The 27,955-nt window shown below is 42.0% G+C and overlaps 1 protein-coding gene across 3 annotated transcripts; it reads right to left on the minus strand.

Moving 5' to 3' along the window:
• Positions 1 to 138: 138 nt before the first annotated feature.
• relt (RELT TNF receptor) lies at positions 139 to 27,955 on the minus strand. Of its 3 annotated transcripts, none has more exons than XM_040009584.1 (11): positions 27,584 to 27,955; positions 11,492 to 11,566; positions 11,295 to 11,387; positions 10,213 to 10,397; positions 9,773 to 9,825; positions 9,418 to 9,672; positions 5,376 to 5,456; positions 4,966 to 5,044; positions 3,151 to 3,534; positions 1,733 to 1,858; positions 139 to 508 (listed from the first exon to the last, which is right to left on the minus strand). In XM_040009584.1, exons 2-11 carry the CDS (start codon positions 11,531 to 11,533, stop codon positions 505 to 507), a joined length of 1,302 nt encoding a protein of 433 aa, XP_039865518.1. In that variant the 5' UTR covers positions 11,534 to 11,566; positions 27,584 to 27,955; the 3' UTR covers positions 139 to 504. The 3 variants fall into 3 exon arrangements, with proteins under 3 accessions (XP_039865518.1, XP_039865519.1, XP_039865517.1); XM_040009585.1 differs by lacking the exon at positions 27,584 to 27,955 and adding an exon at positions 13,085 to 13,596 and having other exon boundaries at positions 9,418 to 9,669; XM_040009583.1 differs by lacking the exon at positions 27,584 to 27,955 and adding an exon at positions 13,085 to 13,591.

Here is a 27,955-nt window from a genome sequence, read left to right on the forward strand (position 1 = left end):
ACTGTGGTGCTAAAAAACTCATATGCTCATTGATGTTGCAAACCACAGGCTGATAGGCGGAGGTTTTCTGTTTTTTATGGTGCATTCTTATAAATTATTATTATTTTTGTTTTTGTTGTTTTGTTTTTTCTTTTTTTAAAATAGAAGCACTCTTTTTTTTAAAAAAAAAAAGTCCGGGAGTGCATTTGTGTATAATACACGCTTCCCTCTTTCTAGTGTCAGTTATTGTTAACCGCTCTGTCCTTGGACGTCTCGCGACCCGTTTCTGTTCGGATGTAGCCGTGATGCCTCTGATGCGGCATCCGATACGTCTATAATACAATAATCTGCCTATGTAATAATAAATACAGTTATATTCCTATTATTGCATTATTAGAAACAACTACTTCCAGCAGCAGGTGGTTTATCGGTGTCAGTCAACTAAATAAAACACCCTTGGTGTCAGCGGGTCAAGCCGTCGCCGGTGAATGAGGTCATCTTCAGCGAGGTAGCAATATCGTCCCTTCACCTGCAAACATGAATGAAAAACAAAATTAATTATGACATTTTTGTCATTTCAAATAAATCTCAATTTGATTTGACTAAATCTAACCAATTGTCAAGACTACATCAGTTGCTGGTCAGCAGAGATGGGTAACGCGTTACTGTAATCCGATTACTTTTTTCAAGTAACGAGTAAAGTAAGGGATTACTATTGCAAAAACGGTAATTAGATTACCGTTACTTTCCCGTAGGAACGCTGCGTTACTGCGTTACTAAAACCGTGATTTTTTTGCGAGAATGTCTCACGACACTGACGTAAGCAAGTGCGCCGTTCGTGAAAACAGCTGTGTGCAGATCAACAATGGATAATATATCGAGTACGGGAGAGAGTATGAGCTTGCAGCGTTTAAAGGGTGGAAGTACTGACCTTACTTTGAGTTTGATTCCATAAAAAGTGACAAAAACATTAGTGTCCATTGTGCGTGGGAAGAAAACTTCTTTTTACAGTGAAAAAAAACCCCTAAACTTCCAAGCAAGCACCGAGTGCGCAACGACGTAATGGGAAATTCACAGAGAAACTCGCGGATTCTTCCACTGACCGCTGCGGCACACCTGCACCAGGGTAAACCTCTGCCTACCCTACTCCTGCTTTACAGGTGAAAATAGAGCAAAAGAGCCGCTGAGTCTTTGACTTTATTTATTTTCTGCTGTGTTTTACTTGCATTTATTTGAAAGAGTGAGTGTAAACACACAAAAAAACAATTATTTTATGTGCTGAAATGTGCAGAAAATAGGTTTAAATATTAAACAACTTTCTTTCAGTCAGAGAATGTTGCATATAATTAAATTTTTGCTTGATGCATAAAGTTAAAAAATTAAAACTAATAAAACAAGTTTTAAAAAAGAGACTTTTCCATTTGATTACATTTTGTATGATGGATTATGTAGAAAAAGTAGAATTGGGCTGAAAGATCTATCACTTTATTACCTATTCAGGTTGTAAATCGTGTTTTTAAAAAGTAACTAAGTAATTAATTACTTTTGAAAATAAGTAATCAGTAAAGTAACGGGATTACTTTTTGGGGGAAGTAATCAGTAATTAGTTACTGATTATTTTTTTCAAGTAACTTGACCAACACTGGTCAGTACAGTCTTCAAGTGCTGGCAGTGCACAGAGGAAATGAAACAGAAAGAAACAGCATGGATAGAAAGAGAGGCCAAAACTTCTTGCTGTGTTTGGAGTTCCTACCTCCGGATGCCAGATGAAGACAAGGAGAAGGACTTCCCGCCGAAGAAGGAGTTCCTTTGCTCCTGGGATGCTCTCTTGGTCTCCACTGTGCATGGCTTCTGCTCCGGGATCTGAGCAACTTGAAATCTGTGAATCAACATATAACATAACCATTATTACATTCAGAAAACAACCCTATTATGACATTGCCTTGTCTGCATGTTAGTACCTGTGTCCTCCTGTGTGTTATGTAAATGTGAGTCAACACAGTACACAGGTACACACAGGTGTTCCCAAATTTCTTCTTGTGTCACACCATCTCCTCCTTTACTAAATCCCTGATTCTTCTCTGTAGTCTTCCTCTTTTCCTCCTGCCATATATCCACTATCACTCCTGTGCACATGTTCAAACCATCTCAGCCTTGACTCTCTGACTTTGTCTCCAGTTAATTTCAATTTTTACTTGGGATCAACTGAGATAGGCTCCCCCTCACCTTCCTCAACCCAAACCACAACCACCCAGAACTGGATAATTTGTGAATGTAGGAAAGCCTCTGAAGTTACACTGGAACATCTCTCCAGCAAAAAATGGAATAACACAGTGAGAACATTTTGGGATGAATTCAAAGGTGCCTTCTTTTTAGTCCATTGTAATTCAAAAAACCACAGACATCCCATTGTTAAGGAGTCTAATGTAAGTGCAGTTGGATTTTCTGAGCACTGCCCTTCTCTTCTCCTCAGTCCTCATAAATTCTCCTTGATACCTTCCCTTCACCTCTTGATGCGTTCCATGCAGGTAAAAGAAAAGTAATTAGAAAAAGGAGGAAGGGGTTCATTTTTTGGACTAATCAACTGCATAATTAGTCTTCGTGCCTTTTTAAGTGTATTTAAGTGTGTTTCTCTCGTGCATCGTCATGGTTACTTTCTGTGATTTTCCAGCCCACCTTCATTGTTTTCACCCACTGCTGATTGAATCCCTGTGCTCTGCGTCCTGTTGTGTAATCAGTCCCCTGTGTGTACCTATAGTCCTGCCTTTTCCTGTATCCTCAGTCAAGATATCTTCCGTGTAAACTTGTCCTGTTGTTTGAACTTTGTTTTCTGACAATAAAGGCTCCTCTTTCACAACCCTGCCTGCCTCTGAGTCCCCTCCACCACCTTCACGCCACTCGATTACACCGACCCTGGAAAATCGCCGCTGTGATGTAACAAGTGAGAGCTCATTTATTCTTGCTGGTGCGACTGTATTGGTGGTGGTATACAATTCAAATCCATGACCTCAGTAAAAACCAGCAATACTATCATTGTCAGTGATGCTGGGTACTTTCAGTAACAGCAAACAAAAATTTAAATGCTACAGGAAAGTTTAACTATGTCAAAGTGAAGCCTGTGAACAGCACCCAGCTACATGTATTTAGTAAAGTGTTATAAAGTGGACGTACCTTCCTACAGACAATACTGTGAGCTCTCCTTCCTTTTTCTCCTTCACTTCACTTCCTTCCATCTTTTCCTGTACAGTTTTTGGCACAGTGGCTTGTGTATGGTGTGTATTCACGCACTCTCCACCCAGCAGGGGGCTCTTCTGCTGGTCGGAGGATGTGTCCAGGGAGGGCAGGATGAGACTCTGGGGGGGCTTCAGGGGATCTTTGAGAGAATCCAGGGGTGGAATGAGAACAGGGGGCCATTTTTTCTGGGCGCAACGGGTGCAGCGGTAACCATGTCTGGGGGCCAGGCCAGAGAGGCCGGAGATGGTGTGGTGGTGAGACTGATGAGGGCAGAGCCTGGGAAGGGAGCGGAATTGGGATAAGGGAGACAGCATCGGGAACCTGGGGGAGGAAAATTAGATTTATTAAAAAATAAAAACTGATGTTGACATATTCAGTTTAGACAAATCGTAAGTGGAGGTTACATCCAAATACCACAAAATAATCTACAGAAGGATTGTAAAAAGGCCATTTAGACTAGTGATGGTAAGAAAAGTGTTGGTTATAATACTAAACTGTACTAAGCTTTCCAGAATATCCTAGCATGGTACTGGCACATCCCTAATATTGGTCCTGGACACAATCACTGCTAGAATATGGCACAAAATAAATAAATATGTCCAATCACAGCAGCGATCACTGCTCTGTGTCAATATAAAATCATTTAGCAACTCAAATCTAAAGTTTTCATCTGTTGGTACAGAGCTTGTTGGTTTGTGTGTCTTTTCATTGTTCACTTTTTATTTTTTGCAGGGGAAGGCAGAGCAAAAGAGACGAGCGCTGTATGGGTGAGCTACAGTGAACCCAAATAACCTGTGCAAAACCTCCCACCACACACATCCAGATACCGATCTGAAAGCTTTCCAGAACAGTCTGTATATCTCTGTGTGTGTGTGTGTGTGTGTGTGTGTGTGTGTGTGTGTGAGAGAGAGAGAGAGAGAATGTTCTGGCATCTAAAGATCACATGTGACAGAACCACTGAGCAGCAGTGCACAGCCACAGGCCCCAGAAACGTCTGCACTGAAATAAATTAGATCTAATGCTCATCATGTCATCGCATCATTAATTTAGTCTTTCGTGGGGTTTACAGGTGACAAATTATGATTGGGGTAAATGTGGCATCACTGTCGAAGCAATAATCAAAGCCCTGCAGTGCAGACTGTTATAAAGTGGCATTCTCTCGAGCCTCATCGATTAAACTCTGGGAACTTGAGCAATTTTGGCTTATGTTACAACCTCAGGTTCTTACCATAAAATGCACTCAGTCATATCAAATGCGTGGCTTGAAGCTGTGTGACAGACTCATGACTAGACGGCTGTAAACTGTGTTAACAGCTGGTTTCAAGCCTCTGCGAGTGAGTGAGTCACTCCCAGTTATCAGGCTCCTGAGGAAATGTAGCCGACACAGTCACAATAATGTGCGCTCCTAAGTGAATGTTTTAGCATTTGTTTTAGTTAAAGAGCTTAAATGAAACTAATAATGTCCAGACTGAACAACTGGAATATTAACATGAGAGTAGCATGTGGACTTATAGCCCTATAAATTCAAGTTTAGGTCTCCATGCTCAGTGCAAGCGTATGAAAATGTATCTGCACTGCTCCCATTTCTGCCTATACATCCTCCCACACGCACTTTTCTCTTGACGAGCGCCTCTCTTTCTCTCTCCCAGACTTCCCCTTTGCCATCTCGTTAAGTGTGACCTTGGGCAGCATGACTGAGCAAATGCATGTGATGATTTGTGGTTGTGCAAGTGCGCGCGTGCGGTCTCGTACTTGATTGACGAGCCTTTGCTCATAGCCATCTCTTTGGTCTCGTACTCCAGCAGCAGTTCCTCCAGCGCAGCAGCATTTTCTGAAGCAAGCACACATATACACATTTAGCTATAATGCCAGCTAGCCAAACTATAAATCAGAGTAATTAAACACCTCCTGCCTGTGAAAATGTAATTCAGGAGTTTATTAGAAGTGCATAAATAAGGTGGATGTAATTGATGCAGGAAACTTGGAGAGGAAAGCCAAGCTACTGTGTATATCTTGGGCCAATTGGGCCATTTATCACTTTAGTAGTAATAAGCTGCGGACAAAGCTGAAACTCTCATTTGCTGTTTATTATAATTTTTAGGCTACTTGCCATCTGTTAAATAAATGCACAAATTATATGCGACGTCACTGTTAGTATTTACCTTTCTTCTCGGTAATGAGGCGAACCAGAACACTGATGGTGTCTTCATTCAGGTCATCGGATATGTAGGGACAGGTGTTACCTAAAGTAAGGCAGAAGCAATGTTAATAAACAGAGATTTTCCAGTATTGTTTATGTATGTACTGCTTTTATTGCACTGCTTGTCACTTTTAACACTGTTCAAGGGACACTCTGATTGATACGGGTGGATGTAGATGGCCCCCTGCCACTCACCATCCCATAATAGTACAGCATAGTGAGGCAGCTGAGTGGAGAGCAATGACGATAAAGGGGAGAGAGGGAGATTCGCTCACTCAGCAGTTATGCGTTGTTCAGCACTGCTGAGCTGTGTGTGTGTGTGTGTGTGTGTGATGTACCAGGCCCACAGTACCAGATGACAATGCGTATGTGTGTGTGTTAAAGAGCACAATGTGACAATATAGATGCCAAATGCGACTGTGCATGCGTATTTCTGTCTTTCTTGCATAAGCAGCATTAGGCTGTTGTTGGACCGTAACAATAGCTCTGTCTCCACAGTGCCTGTTGCTACGCGAGCATAACAGCATCAGTTTCACGGGGTGGCAGTTGTTCTCGTCTCTTTAATACTCCAACAAAGTCACAGCCTGATATCAAGTTTCACGTTTAATAGTGGAAATACCTTCTACCTCTACTTATGCCTTTATTGGTTGTTCTACTTCTTGTCTTTGTCCTACCACGTCTACGATTCACTGATTGTCTTCCATCTGTGCCCTGCTTCCTTACCCGTATTCCACATTTTAGTCCATTATGTAGTTCTGGTTGGTATCTACTTTACATTTTTTTAATGTTTCTTTTTTTTCTCGTTTCTTTTTTTGATTAGTTATCTGTTTAAACGTTTCCCCCATGTCAGCATTTTGGTCTTTTTTTCTTTAGAACAATGAATAGCATTACAGTCTAACTTCTCACCAGGGGCAGATCTAACGGATAACAAGCCTTCAATACATAAATTACAGTACATCACGGCAGCACACGAGTCTCAATTTGCTTAATAATCATCATAAGTTTAGGCTTATGATTAAAAAAAATTATGTTTGCATCTAGGTTTACTGTAAATGCAGCAGTTCTGTGTTAACGGTCAGCAGCTCACTTCTACCTTTTCCTGTGTGCACTCATGCTTGAGCAACTGCAGAGTTGCATCTACTGTAGCATCAACCCTGCATTTGCCCTTTCTGTTCCCCCCTCAGATTTTAAGGTCGATGCATTCTCCAGTGAAGCAAACTGTGCTCAGTCCTGCATAGTCAGAGTTGCCACCGCAGCATCTGATTTTAGCCCTGCCGAGCTAAGCTTGGCCTTGCTACCCCCATGGGTATTTCCTCTCAGATGGAATGATGGGAAAAAGTGCTGGAGTAAGAAGTTCCTCTAACCTTAGGCCAGTCAGGACTACAGTGTGCAGACAGGTAAGTGCACTGCGACAATGATTGTTACATAACAAGAAGAGAGCTGTCATTGCTTTATATGCAGCCTCTTACTGTACCTAACTTCTTCTGCATCATCAGCCCTTAAAGCATGAGTCGAATGTGGCAATGATGGTGATTAGAGGTCTTATATTGAAGTTGGAATTCTTCCTCATGCATGAGGTCTTCTGCTAATCATCACTGAGGACCTCATACATGAACCACTGTTATCTGCTTTATGTCCTAACGAGATTGTTCACTTGCATGCTTTCTGCATGCTTTTTCATGCTTTTTGCAAAATGCAAAATTAAAAAGCAAATCACTATCCACTATCCCAGCATACAGATTATCATGTCAACACTGCAATCTATATAAAAATGAATTACCTGTTTATTTTAAAAATGGATAGAGGAAGAAAAAAGGAAAGAGAATAACCCAGAGAGAATCAAGGAGAGAGGGCAGAGGAGAAGGAAGGACAGGAGAAATGAAGAGACCGACATAAACAGTGAGTCGAGGTACCCGATTGAATTATTGATCTAGCTGGGAAAGGAGAGATGAATTGATAGTATCGTGTTCAGATGAGAAGAGAGGGGCATGTTAGAGAGGCAGGAAACCGGATCAATGGAGAGCAGAAGGAATGATGAAATAGCAGAAGAGGGATGGAGTTCAGGGAGTTTCCCTTCAGGTGCAAGAAGGACTTAAATTTCACAACAAGATGCAAAGAGAGAAAGAAACCAAGGTGATGCTAAAACAAATAGGCAGAGAGCACAGAGAGCACCGACTGTTGCTTTGACCCCTGGTTATTCTCATGCACGCATGCATTCCTCCATAGATCACCCTGGCCTCCACTACACAGGCGTAGCTACATAGGCTGCTACAGCTGTAAACTTCTCACCCTCCTACGAGGGCACATAAAAATGCAAAAAGAACCACTAGTAGAAGGAGTAAGTGAGCGAAAAATAACCATTTGTTTGCATGCTGTAGCTCAGGTGGCAGAGCAGGTCAGCCACTAATCAGAAGGTCGGTGGTTTGATCCCAGGCTGCCTCCTGGCTGCCAAATATCCTTGGGCAAGATACTAACCCCATGTTTGCCTACTGGTGGTGGTCAGAGGGCCCGGTGGCGCCAGTGTCCGGCAGCCTCGCCTCTGTCAGTGCGCCCCAGGGCAGCTGTGGCTACAATGTAGCTTGCCATTGCCAGTGTGTGAATGGGTGAATGACTGAATGTAGTGTGAAGCGCTTTGGGGTCCTTAGGGACTAGAAAAGCGCTATACAAATGCAGGCCATTTACCATGTTTGCAGTTATGGAAAACGCTGTAAATGAAACAACAGGTGTTGCACAAACACTTGACGTGAGGCATGCTGTCACACAGTCGGATCTGTCGAGGGTGCAGCTGCGCTCTGACGCTCCCGATTCCATGCAGGTTTCCTAAGAGCCTTGCACCATCAGGTGAGCGAAGGAAAAGCCAGCTTAGCCTTTAAGTCTGCTTATTTATCTGCACCAAATGACTGTAACAAACTGCGTGTCGTGTATGCTGTCTGGCTGCTGCAGTACTTGTGCAACAGTGGATTCTAATAAATGAAAACACAAAGTAGGTTACTGTAGAGTGTGGCAAGCTCACTCCAGCTCATTAGTGTGTGTGGTTTGTTTCATAAATGCAGGTTAGCAATCTGGTTATCTAGAAAAGTACAATCTGTAAAAGTAGAACTGATTATTACTCCACATTCTTCACAGCATCTTTTCACCACCACCCCCCAAAAACCCTAAACAAAACACTTTTTATGCGTTTTGTGACACAATTGAATAAAATAAAAGCTGCCTGGAGGTGTGTGCCTCCCATGTGACCTTTTACAGAAAACTAGAAACCTAGTAGGTACAGTACATCCAGTACAATAGAAGCATAAAGAAAAGAAATGAGTGCATTTCTCAGTTGCGTGCACAGAGAAAGAGGAAGAAAGACGTTGCCTAAGTGAGTACTCTCTTAAAGGGCTAATTTGGCTCACAGGGTGAAAAAAAATACATTTAAGCACTTCAAACAAGATTATGCAAACAACAGAGAATGGGTATGGTAACTCATACAACCTTTCTCTTGGATTAATTTCTACGTCTCTTTCAATTAGCGCCCCTCCCCTCTGTATCTTTTTCTTCTCCTGTCCTCCCTGACTCTTTTTATGCTTTCTGCGTTGACGCAAGTCCGTTTCTCTGACGTTGGCGGGCGAAGAGGTTGACGAGAATGCCCCACTTTACCTTTTCAAATAGGAGCATTACATTAAAACAATACCTGCTTAGCTAATTACAGCATGTAATGTCCCCTGTGAGGTCAAAGTTCAAAGCAGCTAAGATGAGAAAAAGAAATAAAACAGCCTCACACATGGACTCGCGTGCAGTTACATAAAAAACATATGGGGACTGAGTGCGCATGCAAAGGCGCTGCCCTTTGAGCTGGGCTGGTTTCACTCTTGACAGGGAAACTTAACCACATCGTGTGCATGCCAAGTGTGCTAATTTGGCATTTTTATGGTCAAACGCGACAACAGCCTGAACTTAAATGCTACTTTCCTATTTTGCTCCCATTATTGTGATTTTCTCTCTGCAGCCTTCCCATCTCTCACCTTCTTTCTGCGGTGTGGCAGTCTCTTCATCTCCTCCCTCCTTCTCACCGGTGCAGCGGTATCCCTTTTTCTTTAGGATGTTGCAGATGAGGATACCCAGCAGGCCCATCACACAGAAGACGGGCACCAGGGCAAACACGGCGTACTCTGCTGTCTTTTCCTCAGTGCTGCGCACCACTGTGCTGTTGGCCGGTCCTCCTGCTCCACCAGACTGACCGTTACCCACATTACGGACCACTCTGACATGCAACCCTTCTGAGAGGAAAGAGGGGAAGAAGAGCGAAAAAGATCAGAGAAGGAGGCAGCGTGATAGCAGAAATCAGTTCACTAAAAGCAAGTTAAGAAGCATGCTTACTTTTCACACAGGGACTTTGGGTGGAAACTTGCCCAGCGGCAGAGGAGTGAAACCTGTGAATGGATGAAAAAGAACCAAAAAGAGCCTAATTAGAGAGATGGATGAAGAGAAAAACACAAGGGGCTGTGTAACAGTGAAAGAATGAATCAGCGGTTTTAGCTTGTGGCATGTTATGTCCAGTGGTGCCTGTTCTTGATGTTACCCGCCCATTGTGGTGAATGACACACTGTGTTTGTCCCTGCGCTTGTGTGTGTGTGACTGTTTTCTTGCTTTTTTGAGACAGAGAAAATTGCAGGACTTAATTTAGAACAAATAAAAGTTTATGAGTTACAATATTGAATGAAAGCCGCGTTATTGTCCACCCTGTGGTTGGATAGACCTCTTTGTGGACTAGCAAGCATACAGGTAGACCACCACAGACTCAGGCCATGAGTTCTCACCCAGTCAGACAGTGACCACAGACGGCGTCAGAGGTCCCGTTGCCAGAGGATGCAAGCTTTCGGCCGAGGATCTTACAGGAGGTGTGCGGACGGCAAACCTCAGAGTCCAGTGCGTCTGAAAAGGTTCCAGCTGGGCACACCTGGCAATGCACTTCTTCAGCTGGACTCTGGATCTGCCCACAAGCCTGAGAAGAAAAGAAAAAGTCTAAAGTCAGGCAAAAGAGGCTTAAAGAGAAAACGTAGCATCCCTGTGGCGTTGTAGAGTTGATGGGTAGCAAAGAGCTGACCGTTTTAATTTGAAATCCTGCTTCTGTGTTAACTGGAAATAAAATAAAGATATTGCAGCACTTATAAGACTCAGCCAATATTTATGGATTCATGAGAAGAACAACTTCATTTTTGACAACTGCAGTGACCAAATACACAGACTATAATGTAATGGAGGAGATGAAAATGTGATTTGAACATAAACTGCAGGTGGCTGCTCAGGCGGAGGGAGTTGAATAAGTAATTTAACGAGCTGTGGAAATGTATTGGGTCCAATATGTTTTAAAGCTCTACACTATTTCACATCGAGCGAAACTCCACTTTCTGTCAGAGTGAAGAAGTTTAACTACACATTTAATCCCTGAGATATATTAATATAAGATAAAGAAGTGTGTAAAATTACAGGAAAGGTTGTCCCATATTTCTAAGACATAAAGTACTGGTTGAGTGATGAAAATGTTCTTTATAGTAGACAGTGAAAAGCAGGAACTTTTCTGTTATTTAATTGTTATCTATTACTTAACTACTTTGGTGTAGTATGAATGGCTGTGAGGGAAGTCTTTATTAGCAGGAAAAGCTGCAAAACTTTAAATAACGCAGCTAAAAGTCCAAAAATCGATGCCTTCCTTCATATTTTGCACAGCTGTCTAGTCGGGGCCAGCCTTACGTTTGACACCCCTGCTCTACACTATAGAAATTAAAGACAAATGTTGCCTACTGAAACAAGCATATTTATAGCAGTTAAGGAGGTGAAAGTGTTTAAAATATATAATAAACAATACAAATGTTATTAAAATATTAAAATGTTGTCTCACCTTGGAAGGCTCCTGGCCTGCCGGGCATTGCAGACACGCACACCCTTTCCCACACCGAGACTGCACCGCTGCAGTCCCTCCACAGCCAAACAGCTGGAAGACACAGAAACACACTCGTGAATCAGAAGAAGTGCGCACACGTGTGGATACACTCTTCTTCTTACACAACAGAGCTCACAAAGCATGCGCATATTTACCGCGAGGAGGACAAGAGCTGAGCAGCAAAGGTGGTTCCTCATCTTCTTCAATGTATTCGTCTATGTACATATGATCTAAAGAAAGAACAGGCGAGGGGTTAATAATAAAACATGATCAGTTCACGAGGATTTATGAGATTTTAAATGCTGTAAACAAAAACACAAAATAGGTTTCCGGCACTTTTCCCAGCCTGATATGGAAAAATACGACACGTCAAAACTGACGACCTTACAGCACTTTCCATTATGTCACACACCGCGCAGGCATGCACACTCACACAAAACCGCAAGAGTTCACACGGCGTGAAAACACCTGAGTCACTTATCCGGAGCAAAAGCGTGGCTCCTGCGATCGGGAGGTAAGGAGCAGGTGTGAATCCTGTAAATATCATTTATCGTGAATCATGTCCTCTTTATGCACAGCAGGGTACAAACCGAGGATTTTCTGTTGCTATTTCTGAGCCATAGGTACTCACGTGCACACTTTTAGCACTGATTAACTCTGCACCGCATTCATTAGATAACATGTGCTGCCCCTGCGATGGGCATTTCCCTTTATTCAGAAGATTTTTCATACAACCATGCAATCACAGCTAAGTGACGCATCATGACGGTGGAGGGTAAAATGAGGATGACTGCACTGCTTTATTTAGCAGATATTTTTAAGAAGCTTAGGAATAAATGAAAAGGTCTTTGTGCCACAGGTGACTGTTGCATTGTAGCAAGTCAGTGTCATCCCCTCTGCAGTATCTGTACCTGAAAAACATCTGACAACAGCTCATTTGAAACTACATCAATACAGTCCACCTAAATTTATATAAAACCTTACAGTGCAGACTGAGGAAAACTTTGACTTGAGCCCATTTATCAACTCTTATATGCAAACTTATTGGTTTGTCAGCTGCAATTATAGTATTCTGACACTCCGGCCAAAGTCTGCTGTATTGTCAACTTTTAAATACTGCTGAGAGGCCAAACTCCTGCACTCGTCTTTCTGCTCTGCTTGACTGACTGTGATAAATTGAATGAATTCCACTGAATACATATTATAGAAACAAATGCATTTTTGAGACTAACTTTTCAAAACTCACCATAAAAATATACAGAAATATTATGTGGTGAGGTGTTACTACGCAATTGACAAAAAGAGGATTTGTTGCCACAGTTGTGGGGGCTGTGAATTCACACCGGGCTAGGATTAGGTGAGGATCCATAGCCTGTTACATGCAGCAGATTCATACATGATAATTCTTTGTATATATCAGACTATTTCTTGGAAATCTAAATATCAGATGTGCATGTAGTGACACTCTGTTGCATGCCAAAGACTGATTTAGTCTTTTTTCTCAGAAATGAGAAGGTGGAACTTGCAGACAGAATGTCTCTGAACGGGCTTGTAAAACAGCCACTGACAAAAGCAAAAACATAAGAAGCGTTTAGAATGTGCAAATCAAAAAAATAAAGGGGAAAAGGACACGCAGTGGAAAGGACGAGAAATAAGTGCAGGAGAAAGAGATATTGGGGAAAGATGGAGGCTGTAAAAGTGAAAAGGGTAATGGGAGGGAGAGGAGAAAAGCAAAGCTGAATACTTACCCCAGGCTTCCAGTGGACTGACACAGTTGCTGTGGCAACTCAGTAGGGATGCTGTGTGTGCTGCTACAAATGCTGAGTCAGGGCCAAAGTCAAACTGCCTAACTTTCTTTTAACTGTGCAAAAGTTGCTGCAAAAACGCTCGATTAAACACCCTGAGCTCGGTGGAACTTTGAAAAGTCGCTTAAAAAGGAAAAACTAGAAAGTTTAAGACTCTGAAAAGCTGTTAAACACTCAGATAGTTAAACAAGTTAGAGAAGTAACAGAAAACTCAGCTGCATACACACACAGACACAACACACACACACAACTCTGTGAAGCTGAATGAAAAGTCCAGTGTACCTGCCTGTGTCTTATAGTGCCACTCTGACCACAGACACACCCCTGACAGCCTCAGGACATGCCCCTCCTGCACGTGTGTGTGTGTATGTGTCTGAGTGTGTGTCTGAGTGTGTAGGTGCGTGTGTGTGTGTGTGTGTGTGTGTGTGGGTGACCGCTCCAAGGCACCACTTCACCTTCGACCACACATGAAAACATTTCAAACATTAGTTGGAAAATAAATGAACCGCTTAAACCCACTCACTGGTCAGGACACACGTGTGAACACACATCACACACACACGTATCAGTAAGCGTGTGCTGAAGGTATCATTTAACAGGGTTTGTACACCTGATGTATGCACATAAGAACCATGTATTACCATATATGTTAAAACCACATATGCAGATAACACACACAAACACACATACACATATGGAAAGCCATAATAGCCATGCCTTATACAAACAAGAAAATAAAACATGTAATGAGTTTATGATTTTGGTCCGGCGAGGTGCCTCATGGCAATGACAGGCTTCCGAGGCATAATTTTAGGGGGGAAGAGAGAGATAAAGCGAGGACAGAGAAACCACTAGCTTATAAAAAAACACGGCGGGGCTGAAGGGCAACGGCCGATCTGGTCGAACAGGAAGAGAAGAGCGAAAGAGAGAGGGATGGAAAGAGGAGAAAGTGGCAGGGAGTGACACTGCTAAAACCTCAGCCTGATAGCATGATATATATAGAAGCATTTGTTAAAATGCCATACAGACCAGAGCAAGAGGCTAATTACAAGTCACACATGCACACATACTGTATATGTGCACTCAGACACACATGCAAACATGCGCTTGTGCGCACACATAGCCGAACAAGGGGAAAAAATGATCAATAAAACGACAATGATAGAGAGAGCATAACAAAAACGGGACCTGCAATTAAGTACCTCCTTTTTTTGGAAAGTGTCAAGTAACAAACTGGACCGAGCTGGAGGGGTAGAGGAATGTGAGGACTTCCACAGAGAACCTCACTTGACCTCTAGAAATGAAGCAAATGTGCTTTAAGTGCAGCAGGGAAAGGTGAAGTTGATCCTTTAGATTGATGAGATGCATATGCTTTCAAATGATGGCTCCATAGGGTTTCAACGTTAAATAAAACCTATTTTTAAAAAAAGCTTTGATGAGAGATCAAGCATTTCCTAAAAGTTATTTTTCTGTTAAGTAACATTTAATTGTTTCTCACTGGTCGGGTAAGTGCAATAATACTTAAGCTACAGTGTCAATGCATGTGCTGAGTGTGTGCAGCAGGACCATGTGCACGGAAACTGTAATTAAAATACAAAATGATGTCCAAAAAGGATGTTCAAAATGAGCCTAACCGCTGCCTTTAGAAGTCAACCGTTCACAGCCAGACAATCCAAGCTTGCAATGTCTGCATGTGATGCTTTTGCATTTAAATCCTCTTTGACTCTGGATTTCTTCTCAAAACCACTACAGTAGGGACCGCCAACACGTGGGACTTTCACTGGAGCTACAGGCACGAGTGCCTTCAAATAACCATTTTCTTGTTTGCTGGTACTTCTCAGGCTCATGGCATTGGAGAACTTTTCAGTGTATTTTAAAGAAACTTGTTCTCGGGAAGAACTTTACATTTCATGTCACTGATTTTCAGCAAAGCAGCAGAGAACAATGCCATCCATCGATCCATCCATAAGTCCATCCATCATCTTGGTGGCAGCAGCCTAAGCAGGGTGTTTCAGCCATCCTTCTCCCCAGCAACACGTTACTCCTTGGGGCATTGAGAGGCGTTTCCAGGCCAGATGAAACATATAATCTTGTCAGCAGGTTCTGGGGTCCCCTCCCAGCTGGGTGTGTCTGAAAAACCTCAAAGTGAGGTACCCAGGAGACATCATAGCAGTGGCTTTACTCTGGGATCCCTCCGGATATCCAAGTTTCTCACCCTATCCCTATGGCTGAGTCCAGCTGAACTATGGCGATGACTCATTTTGGTTGTTTGTATTTGCAACCTTACTTTACTGAATCGTCACCCTGATCTCATGACCATAGATGGGTTAAAATGTACGTTGACTGGTAAAACGAAAGCTTCGCCTCCCAGCTCAGTTCTCTTGTTTCTTGTCCAGTACAATACTTGCATATTAATCCACCAGCAGAACCAGTTTCTCCGCTTGAATACGATCCTAAGTCATGTCTGTGTAAGGTTCTCAGTCATCCAGGTCATGTTAGTCTAAATAGCTTGAAAAAAGGGTGGTTTAAGTGTTTGGTTTAAGTGTTCTGGACTTATTTAAGTGCTTTGAAGATGTTTTGGCTTTCATACAAGAGATTTCTTCAATTCTAAAACCAAAAAGTGGAGAGTCGCCAGTATTGAAACCCTAGTGAGGGTTGTACCTTTGAAGGTGTTCCTTTGACTATTAATCATGTACCTCATCACATGAGTCAGGGCGTGAAAATAGGCATGGGTCATTACTGCCAGAGGTTTCGGGTGGAACCACTGTGAGACCTTGCCCCACTCCATCATGTGATCTATTGAAGTCACATAAGTCACATTCTCAGATGCTTGAACATCTGCATTTCGGAAAGCATCTTTCTGCCAACCCAGAGGGAGCACTCTACTATTTTCTAGTCGAGAACCATAGTCTCAGACTTGGAGGTGCTGAATGTCTTTCCAAACATTTCACATTCAGCTGCAAATCATTCCAGTGTTCGCTAAAGGTCATGCTCCGACAAAGCCAGCAGAAACACTCCATCTCCAAAAAGCATGGATGCTATTTCAAGGCACAAACAAGGCTCAAACACACACTCTCCTCAACCTGTCTATGTTTTTAGATCCTGTCTGGCAATATCAAAACAGGATCAGAGACAAGGGAAAAAACTTACAAGAAGACCAGAATAAGAGCAACCGGGTATTCCTCTTCATTTTGAATTCTTCTGTTTCAGCCTTACCAGAATACACATTCTTACCTTTGATTTGCACAGCTAGTGTTATAAAATACCATTTTATTAATAAAAAAAAAACTATAAAAGGAAATAAAATGACAAATACCAATGTAAACTGACAGCTTCTTAACAAACCCTAACATTTGCTAACTCCCTAAATTGAAGACCCTGTGATAAGAAAAGCAGTGGGGAGCTGTCATCATAACTCACTAGAAGTCTATTCATAGACAATGTAAAACTTGAACATAGTTCAACACTGGGAAAATAAGACCAATCCAAAAGTCTATCTGCAGGTGATGGCTGTAGTTGTCCTATAGAAGTCTACGAGAAACTAGCTAAAAACTAAATCCATCCATCCATTCGCTTCCACTTATCCTTTTCAGGGTCGCGGGGGGCGCTGGAGCCTATCCCAGCTGTCTTAGGGCGAGAGGCGGGGTACAGCCTGGACAGGTCGCCAGTCTGTCGCAGGGCCAACACATAGACACAGACAACCATTCACACTGACCTTCAGTCCTGCATTCACACCTATGGGCAGTTTAGTGTTTTCAATCAACCTATCCCCACTAACTGCATGTCTTTGGACTGTGGGAGGAAGCTGGAGTACCCAGGGAGAACCCACGCAAACACGGGGAGAACATGCAAACTCCGCACAGAAAGACCCCACCCTGATGGTGGAATTGAACTCAGGACCTTCTTGCTGTGAGGCAATTCATTAACCAATGAGCAAGCAGTTTCAACCTCCATATCACATCATGATGGCGGATACGAAAACGCTCATCTAGAGGATCCCGAACGAGTCTTCAGAAACTACTGGATCACATCATAGTAGCCACACCTTTTTATACTTATGAGTTTATTATATCATATTCATTAAATCCACCCCAGATCTTTGATTCAGTTTTCAGTTTTTTAATCTGTTTTTAATTTTCAGATCTTTTTCACAAGTGGTGGAAGTTGCTTGGTTGTAGCCCAGGATAATTGTTGCATGGTGACGGAAAAGAGGGACTATGTAGTTGATTTACTATGCATGCTGATTCCTGTGGCAACGTTCTATATTTTGTAAAAAAAAAAAAAAAAAAAAAATTATAAAACTACGAATTACAAAAAAAAAAAAATCCCAAACAAATCTTACCAGTGCAATAACAACATCATCATTATTATTATTTATTTCACAGAAAAACCACAAAACAGTCCTTTTTAAGCAAGTCAGGTATCTGACTCAAACATTCATCTTCATCTACCTCATCATTAACTATTGTGTTAATTAGGTGGCTGTTTAAAAGAGTCACCTGGAGAGATCCCATTAGCCTTTGTGTTTGCATGTGATATGTAATTAGTCTGTAGCTACTGGTCAACACACCAGTAAACACTCACAGTCATGTCATAGCTAACTTGTAGTTGCTTTCTGGTCTGTAATTGCAGTTTCTTGGTTATATCGCTCAGATATGATAACCCTGCTTGCACGCATGTGACAGCCATGTGCTCGGGCTTGGAGGCTGCAGTCAGATGGATATTGTAATGAAAAAAAAGGAGGGAGAGGGGACAAGAGCGTAGGAAGAGAGGGAGGATATAACAGGACATTAGCACCTCTAAGAATATCCCTGCAAACACAACAAAGACGCCAACGCGACGCCAACACCCGGAGTGCTTTCGTCATTTTATGTGAACGGGCGAAAACAACAAAACAGGATAACAATTAAAAAAGAAAAACACCTCAAAGGAAAGGGAGAGGAGAGCGATGACTTTTTCTAAACTTTGTAAAACAGTAATTACCCCAAAGCCTGCACGCTGTTGTTTCACACATACAAATAACAAGTTACGAAAACGTCAGATGACCAGTCACATGCTCTGCTCGGTTCTGAAAATAGCAATAATAAAGAAGTAATGGCGAAGGCATGACAAAAACATGGCTGTTATTCTCTTCTGTGGTGGTTTTGGAGGCGAGGACCAGTTAAATGTGTTGGAGAGCTTTTTCTGGCTCCTTGATGTCATGCTGCAGCTCAGCTGAGAAATCCTTCAGGATGAAGCTGTGAAGGAAGGAAAAAACCACAAAAGAGGAAACACAAGAATGAGTGGAACTCCTCGCCTTTCAGGCAGAGGTGACTGAGCAGCGCCTGAGATCACAGGTAAACCGAGGCGAAGCCACCATGTTATTGGCTTCCAAACAATGAGCCAGGATTTTGGTCAGGCATGGGACTCTATTTAATTTTTCTGTGAAAAGTCTAGACACACAAGAACGCCCCAGTCATGCTGACAGATCTGGCACGTTTGAGTTATTTAACAGTGGTGTTCCCTGGCAACGATGAGTAATCGCTAAAGCTTTATCAATTGGTTGTTACATGAAATGCCATTCCAGTAATAGCTCTTGGAATGAAAAAAAAGCAGTAAACAGCTGTCCAAACTGATACTTCACTTTAGTTTGTAGGCTTTTCTTTTCTAGATTTCAAGTTCTCCACCCCTTTGTTTACCTGTTTTTTAGCAGTCTAGCATCCACAGTTTCAAGACATCGTTTCCAAATTTTGTGTAACGATAGATACCAATAACAATTTGTTTTTGCCATAATGGTTGCAAACGGTGGCTAGCATTGCTGCCTCACAGCAAGAAGGTCCTGAGTTCAATTCCACCATCAGGCCGGGGTCTTTCTGTGTGGAGTTTGCATGTTCTCCCCGGGTACTCTGGCTTCCTCCCACGGTCCAAAGACATGCAGTTAGTGGGGATGGGTTAATTGGTAACTCTATATTGCCCATAGGTGTGAATGCAGGAGTGAATGTGAGTGCGAATGGTTGTCTGTGTCTATGTGTTAGCCCTGCAACAGACTGGCAACCTGTCCAGGGTGTACCCCGCCTCTCGCGCTAAGACATGTAGGATAGGCTCCACCCCATCTGCAACCCTGAAAAAAGCTAAGTGGAAGCGAATGGATGGATGGTTGCATTGATTTGCTAAAATAATAGTATTCTGTTAGTCTAAATAAGCTTAATTAACTTAAATTGAAGACTCAGTTTGTTTAATATGCTATCCCTGTAATGCCTGAACCATGAAATAACTGCAAGAAAATATTACTATAAGTAGTATAAGTATTATTGAACCTTCTGACAACAAATTTATATATATATGAGTTTTAATTTGGATCATATTTGCACATTTTTGTGCAATTCATTACCATCAAATGTATCATGCAATTTATTTAAGAGGGGAAAAAAACAACAACACACTGATGATGTCGAGGTCTCAAAAATGCATGTACCAAAGTTACAAAGTAACTTATTATATTCATGTTTTATATATAAATTTCATTTTATTTATTTATTTTTTCTTTGATTAAACTTTATTTTATTTACCAATGTGTTAAAATACAGTTTCAGACATAATTACAAATTTGTGAAATGGGACTCCCCAAAATCTGCTTTTACAAATAGGTAACCGAACACCCAAATGCAAAACATGCAAATATAAATATTCACAGGATCCCGTGGTATGGTCACATAAACCCAATCACACAATGGCGCATTAAAATACTAGCATAAATGAATTAAAATGTGAACTTCACAAAATAAAGATTTGGGGAATCCTATCCGTAGAGCGTTTGGATCAATCATGTTTTAGTTGCAGCTGTTGTAGGAAGCTAACACTTAACATTTTGTAGCACTTTCACACTGATTCTAGATCTGTGAACCTTTGCAGGTCACACTAAAACATCTCTTTGGTTTAAAACTAAAACTCACTTTGGTTTGTTATCAAATGAATAAATCAAGCCTGGATTTGTTTGGTGTCTTTAACCCTCTCTGTTCCAAGGGCACCATAACAGAACTGACTCTACACTCTGTCCCAGTTGTATATTATTACATAATCCTGTTAAGCAAGTGCACTTTTTTCAGATTTAAAGGTCATATATCCTTGATTAAAACTTACTCACCAGTGTGAATACTGGGAGTAACTGAACACATGGACCAATGTGGTTTATTGAGGTTTCATGCCGTATTCCCACCAAAAATCAGACTCAGTGGACTGACGTATTTATTATTTACTGTGGCAACAGGCGTAGTTGGCCTAAAATAACACATTAGTTAACAATAATAAACCTATGAGTTTTAAATAATGGATTTGGGAATTATTAACACCGAGTTAGACAATAACCCTAAATTGCTTGCTGTTGACCAGGTTAGACATTGTCATTGACCGGGTCAGGTTTAGCTTTTCACCACCACTGAGTTGCTTTGTGCTAAAAAAACAAAAACAAAAAACGTGTGAACTGAATGAAAAAGGTTGGCAGTTAAAGAATTGTGTCTTTTTTATTAATCAGCTATTGGTTCAAAATATTTCCAGATATCCTTCCTTTGCTCTGCAGGTGCGATCCTGCATCATCAAAGATGGAGAGGTAAACACGTGCTGCTCTACAGGCTGGAAACCTCTGCATTGTCTTAGGTTCAAATCCAATGAAGTCCAGCAGATTATCTCAGAAACGTGAGGTCAGCTAAGCCTGAAAGAGGGTTGTTTGCCTTAATTCCTTAACCGTTTTAACCTCTTGGAGCTCAATGATACACCATTTCGGAAATGCACATTCAATATCACCCTTCGCTCAAGTAAAAACTGATGCTCATGTCAATGCATGCATGCATGCATGCATGCAAAAAAAAAAGTCTTGGATTTCCCTCTCCGTCACAGGCCTGGCACAATAAAACTCCAACCACGACTTCATATGGTGATAATGGCTACCTATTGTAGTCATGATGGGGGATACCTAGCTGTGACGCACGTAAGCAGCTATTATCTTACGGGCCAAGAAGTCAAATACAATAAAAAAGAACTGAGGTGGCAAAAAAGGTTTAAGGTAATTATACTCCATTCATCATCAGACATTTCGTGTCCTGAGAGATAATGTGCACGTGTATGTCAGCGACGTGATCAGAACAACCATACCCTCTGTTTGACTTCACAGAGGTGCCCATTATTGGCAAATGAAAAGCTGATTTACGCCAACGCTTTCTACGTTAGTGCTCAGGCAATGTCTCATTATGGGGAACGTGTGCGATAACTGGGCAATTGTCGCCCCTTCACATGCGTCTGCAGACGGATGCGTTTTCCCTCACTCTCCATTTGCGTCTGTTGGGCCTCATCTGTATCCTTTGGTCATGTTTTCCAGTGGAACTGAACACCGGCTGAAACTTACCGGGCTTCTCTTGTGTCACGTAGACATCACCGAGTTGGAACGAGAGAAGGTGAACTGACCAGAGCAGAGAAAAAGAGGGCACCAGAGAGGGAACCAGAGAGCAGGAGAACACTACAACGTCATTTTCTTGCAGCTACCACAGATGAACCATGTGCACAAACACAAGTAAGAATCATTACTTTTTTTTTTCAACCTCTTAGTTGTTGCAAGCAGATGCAGCATTGTATGGGAAGTCGCAAATTCAGGAATGCTTTGCATCTTGCATAAATGGCCACACGAAAGATGGAAGTCTTGGAGATAGAGATGTTTTTGAAGACTTTCCCATTAATTTAGATTTCGCCTGAATTGTCAAGAAAAAAAAAGTGTTTTTCACAGAGGAGACAACACTTTGCTGTTGTTTAAGCCACCACGCCGACCACAAACCAATTCAGACTGCAAAACAGCCGTAAAAGGATCCACGCTCTTCTGTTTTCTGGGTTTTCACAATTTGGTCTTGAGTTGCGAAAAAGTGGAACCTGCGGACTTGTTTTTCCAGCGCTCGCGGTTTTCCCTTACATCACCGCCGTCATTAACAGTGGATGTAAATCACCTCCTCGTGTTCAAGCATTTTAAATAATGATTCACTGCTTATACACAGACACACACGTGCTATCATAAAACACATTTTCACACACACAAACATGTGAAAGCAATACGAAAACAACCCTTCTAACATGTTATCTCAATTTGTCCACCAAATACAAAGGATTCACTTAATTACTGTTTTAGTCGCTGCGAGGTAAAAAAAACAAACTGCCTCAGAGGATGAGCTCAGTAAGGAAAACAGGATTTTTATTTGGATACCTGCACTATTCATACATGTGATCTAGAGTCATGAAAAGATGAGTGAGCTTATAATAAAAGGTTGCTTTTACCAGCTGTTAGATAAGTAAACAAGTCTGCACAGTAAATATATGTAACTGTATATACTTTAGCCAGTTAGCTAAGTTAGCTAAGCTTAGGATAAAAGACAGTCTGGCTCTGATCAGTGGAAATAAAATCTAGAATATGAGAAGAGTATCCCCTCATCATGTTTCAGGAAGGGACACAACACACACATAAATTAACATAAACAAAATTCATCTTTAATAATCTTTTTGCTTGTTAATAAATAAATAAAAACAGAATCAATTAAAAATGAATCAGCCAGCCACTTGGCAGCAACTTAGTGCATTCAGGCATGCAGACATGGGGCTCTAACTCAGGAGGTAGAGCAGGTCGATCCCTGGCTGCTCCAGTCTGCATGCCAAAAATACCTGGGCAAGATACCAACCTCAGGTTGCTGTTATCATACAACAGAGTGAGAATGTTAGACAGAAAACACTTACATAGAAAAAGCACATAAAAGGTGGTTGAGTGATTGAGCAAAAGAGGACCCGCTGAAGTTTAAAGCAAGCATCAGAAATGGAAAGAAGGGTGATTTAAGTGACTCTGAATGTGGCAAAGTTGTTGGTCCCACTACAGTACCTATTGGGATTTTCCCACACAACCATCTCTCTTAATTGTTGGGGTTTTTTCTCTGTTATTGTAGGGTCTTTCTCTTACAGAATAAAGTGCCTTGAGGCGACTGTTGGGCGTGGTTGTTGTGGTTTGGGGCCATATAAATAATGAAACTGAAAGTTTACCGAGTATGGTCCGAAAAAGAGAGTGGGTAAAAACCCATTGTTGATGGATGGTTGTTACAACCAAGGTATGCAGAAGAGAATCCCTGAACACACAACACATCACACCTTGAAGCAGATGGGCTACAGCAGAAGACACCGAGTGTCACTCCTGTAAGCTGAGAACACAAATCTGAAGCAACAGCTCACATGGGCTCACCAACACTGGACAAAAAAATGGAAAAACGTTGCCTGGTCGGATGAGTCTTGATTTTTGCGGGGACATGAAAAGCATGGATCCATCCTGCCCTATATCAGCAATTCAAGTTGCTGATGGTGACCTTTACTGCGTACCCATCATCTGCTGGCTGCTTCCAACAGGCTAACACACCATGTCACAAAGCTCAAATCATCTCAAAGTGGTTTCTTGTACATGACAGTCAGTTCACTGTACTCAAACTGGCTCCACAGTCACCAGATCTCAATCCAATAGAGCAACTTTGGGATGTGGTGGAGCAGAGGATTCACATCTTGGATGTGCAGCTGGCAAATCTGCACCAACTACGTGATGCTATCACATCAACATGGACCAAAAGCTCTGAGAAATGTTTCCAGCACTTTCTTGAATCTATGCCAAAAAACATTTAGACCGCTCTGAAGGCAAAAGTAGGTCCAGCCTGGTAATAGCAAGATACAAAGTAACTAATGAAGTTTACGGTGAGTGTACTCTAGTTTCCACCTCTATTGATTACAGTATTTTCAGCCCTGTCTATGTAATGTACATCAAAGTCGCATCACAACCGAGCCGATGGTGATGCAGAGTCAACTGATGTTTTCATGTTTGTAACTTTGTAAAATACTGGAAAGCTAATTAACAATGATCTCATCATCATCTTGTATTATTAATGCATGCTAATAAAAATATACTCATCGTTATAGCGATGTCAGAATTTATTCAGTTCACAAAAAGCAGTTCTGGCAGAATTATTCTGGCTCTGAGTTTGATGCATGTCTACTGCAGTGCAGAGACTCTGAGACAGAGTAAGAGCAGTGAATTTTCACCAGCCCTTCTCTTACAATGGCATGAATAACTCGCACATATTTGTGCACATATTTAGAAACAGTGTCTTATAAATTTCTATGTTGCAGCAGATCTGAATTATAGCATAATTTCACAATATCCTGTGTACCGAGCTGTATTAATACCTCTGTAAAAGTGCTGCAGCAGACCATAAAATTCCTGCTTTGAATACTACTTTGTCATTACTCAGCGGTTGTATTTAAATTGGGCATGCTTGTAGCACTTCTCACATAAGACACACGCGAACAACACTCACACAGCCACTAGCTCGTGTCTCGTCACAAAGACATCGACCCGGACATGTTGATGTGTGATTTGCTCTGGCAGCGCAAAGCCAGCGACTGGTTACTGGCGAGTTCAGCTAGCAGATTGTGGTTGCTTTTAGATTTATCTTGCCTCTCGCAGCGTCTGTGGAGCAGCAAAAAAAGCTGCAGTCCCTTTCTTCCTGTTTTCTCAGAGCTTATTTTTAAAACTGTGTCATTAAACAGCATACAGTAGGCAGCGACAGGGGATACAGAAGACAGAGAGGGGAGAGGTCATCGGGGTACGCAGGGCGAGAATGCAGCTGAAACCACAGCAGACTTTTGTAAACTTGAGATAACAAAGAAACGAGACATCCGGGAAGTGACACTCTTCCACAACCAGACTGTCAAATGAATGAGCCTGACAGACGGAAACTCTGTGCAGCGTGACTTGCAGTTTGCTGTCTTAATCTAAAACAAATGAAGGGCGTATATGTGTGAGGAGGCGAGCACTTTTGCTCATGCCAGCATCTTTCCAGGTCTTTCTGTCTGTAATTATGCAATCCTCCACTAGTGTGTGTGTGTGTGTGTGTGTGTGTGTGTGTGTGTGTGTGTGTGTGTGTGTGTGTGTGTGTGTGTGTGTGTGTGTGTGTGTGCTGAACCGACTTGGATTGGGATCTGCGGTTTGTGCAGTGGGAATTTCATTGGCAGTGAGTTTCCTGGCTGACATTGGGGAGGCATGCAGGCAGCTGTGGCACGAGGGCGGAAGAGCGCCGGGCGGCACTCCCAACCACTCTGGTTGGACAGATGGACAGACAGATGATGCGATTGACAGGTTAATTGAAGCTTAGGCTTTGACTCCCACATGCACTCACACACGCTCAGAGGTGAAGCAGTACATCACTGCAATACAAGTAAATCTCAGGCTTCTTATCTGCTCCAGGCTGCAGTGAACATATACTTTTATTTGCCTGTTTTCAATCAATCTCGCCTTTTCCATTCGTCTCTTTCTCATTCTCATGAGTACAGCACACAGTAAATGCTGGGTGGGTGGAGAGGTAAAATGGGAGTTACACTTAGTTCATGATAACTGCACCAACTCCTAATTAAGGAGAGCATGCATTTAACTGGAACACCAGCTGAGCACAAAACATGGCAAAAAGTTGCAATGCATCAGGTTGCCTAAACTTACAATAATCAAGCCAAAGAAGGAACATATGTGAGAGACATGCAGGTTTGTTTAAACCAGGGTAATACCCAAAAGTTTAAGCCTGTGTAAACGCTTTTGAGGAATGCCTTAGCTGTCAAAACCGACAGAAAAAAACAAACTGCACATTACTAAGGTGTAATGGCATAAATAATCATAATAAAATGAATAAATAAACAGTTAAAAGAAACAGCCTGTAGATGCTCCTCTTTGCAGTCACAATTCTGACTCCAAAAGCTGCCAGACAAGCTACAAAGAGAAAATAATATTTTTTAATGTAAATTCTCAAATGTTAAAAAAAAAAAAAAGACTTTTAACACATTACATCACTCCCTGAACTCTCACTCAAAAAAATACACCTAATGATCCACATACACTGCAGTCTCCCAAAAAGCAGCATCCACTGAAACATGGTCCAACAGTTGGTTACGCAGTTCAGACGAGTTCAGACAGAAGGATTTACTTCCATTTTTAAACCCTCTACTTTCTTCTTCCAATCAGCTTCATTTTATCTTCATACATATTTTATTAGTGGCTGAGCCACTGTATGGGAAATATACTTAAATATTTAATACCACCGCACTCATTAAAAGGCTGTTTAACCCAAACCAGTAAACCACTGGAGGGATTTCATCACCCCACTCTGCTGCATGGTCTTTCACAATGAGCTGTGAAAGTACATGACAGGAAGCAGGAAGTCTGTCTTCCCGAAACATCACGTCAGTAGAATACATTTTGCACACATTCAGTTAAGAAAAAACTCCCTAAAACGACTGCGCTGTAAAAACAGGGACTGGGGAAGCCGAACGTGGCCCTCTTCTGGTGAAAAGCGCATGTGAGTGAGTAAAGTTCAAACCCTCTTATTGATACAAGCGTGCTGGAATTTGGGATTCAGACAATGGAAGCCCTCTGCCAAAGATGACAGTCTCATCTCGGGGCTTGCGCATTTGTGAGTGTGTAATCAGGGGAGCTGGCTCTTATTGCGGTGTGCTCCTTACGCAGCAGTATATCCTGCCAAAACCACTCAAGTATGGTGTTGTATGTGATGGCGCTAAGACACGGTTTGAAATGAGCAGTTACTGGAGCACACGCTGCAAAAGTGAAACTGTCTGAACGCGGTAATTGAACCAACTTGACGTGTTTGCAGCTTCTCCGCTTCTCGGCAGAATATTTTGTGCGAGATTTAATTGACTTAATTGGCTGCTATAAGACTTTAAACCTAATAGGAAAAACATATGCGAATAAATCAGAGCAAGAACTTCATTAAAAAGCGAGTAGGTGGATCACACCATCAGTGAGGTCATCACGCACCCATTACAGTACGTGAAGCATGCGCTCATCCTGCCGTTACAAAGCGCTACACATGCGGTATCACAACCGTCTATTCATTCCATTTAGTTTAATTAGGTATTAATGACTGCTTTACTGTTCATATGAATATTCAAACTATTTATCGATCGATAAAGGCGGCTAAACTAAATTTTAAGTCAGTAGCCAAGTTAAATGAACGCACTACAGATGCTACATGCTATGGAAGTTCATGTGTATGTTAAATAAAATGAATACAAACGCAGTCTGTGCAGACACACACGCATATAAGAGCACCGTTTTATCAAAAAACAAACAAACCAAAAACGTACTTCTTTAAACCTTCATAGCCAAACAGCACGGAAGTTTTCGCCCAAACGCATGGCTCTAACCTTCCAGTATGTGCCGTGTGCCGGTTAAGTCACACGAAAACGTTACCGCCGTGCGTAAAAGCGGTCTGGTCTGCAACACCGGCTTAGTGGCGAGTGAAGCTCCAAAGGATTCTGCCACAACTTAACTACCGGCTTCAGCAGCCATGCAGGTTATCCCCTCTTGTTTTAAAGAGAAAAAAAAGTTGTTTGACTTACCGGTTTGGTGAATAAACGGAGTGAAAATCAGTGTTCAGAGACGAGCATCATCGATTACAGGCGACTAGATTAGCAGGTGTAATTAAAAAGCTTGGCAATGGATAAAAACCACAAAGCCGGTGTTGAGGTTCCCCCTCTCTCTCTCTCTCCCCGGCTCCTCTGTGCGTGTGTGTGTGGCACATAAACACGGAGCTGGCTAACTCTGAGCTCACAGTGCGTCACTGCTGCAAGCTGAAACCCCCGTCAGTGTGTGTGTGTGTGTGTGTGTGCATGTAAACCCCCTCTGTTGCCGGTAGTATAGGCAACAGCCACCTGTGGCTCACAGCCTGGCAGATTCAGTTCGCAATGTGGAGGCCCAGAGTGTTTAAAGCT

Source organism: Simochromis diagramma, unplaced genomic scaffold, assembly GCF_900408965.1.
Source record: "Simochromis diagramma unplaced genomic scaffold, fSimDia1.1 OVJJ01000344.1, whole genome shotgun sequence".
NCBI lineage: Eukaryota > Metazoa > Chordata > Actinopteri > Cichliformes > Cichlidae > Simochromis > Simochromis diagramma.

Coding starts and splice junctions, on each gene's coding strand:
- relt (XM_040009584.1), bottom strand. CDS start 11,533: ATGAGGAACCACCTTTGCTGCTCAGCTCTTGTCCTCCTCGCG. Junction 9,826..10,212: donor TGTGGTCACTGTCTGACTGG/GTGAGAACTCAT, acceptor ATCCATTCACAG/GTTTCACTCCTCTGCCGCTG. Junction 5,045..5,375: donor CCTCATTACCGAGAAGAAAG/GTAAATACTAAC, acceptor TGCTTGCTTCAG/AAAATGCTGCTGCGCTGGAG.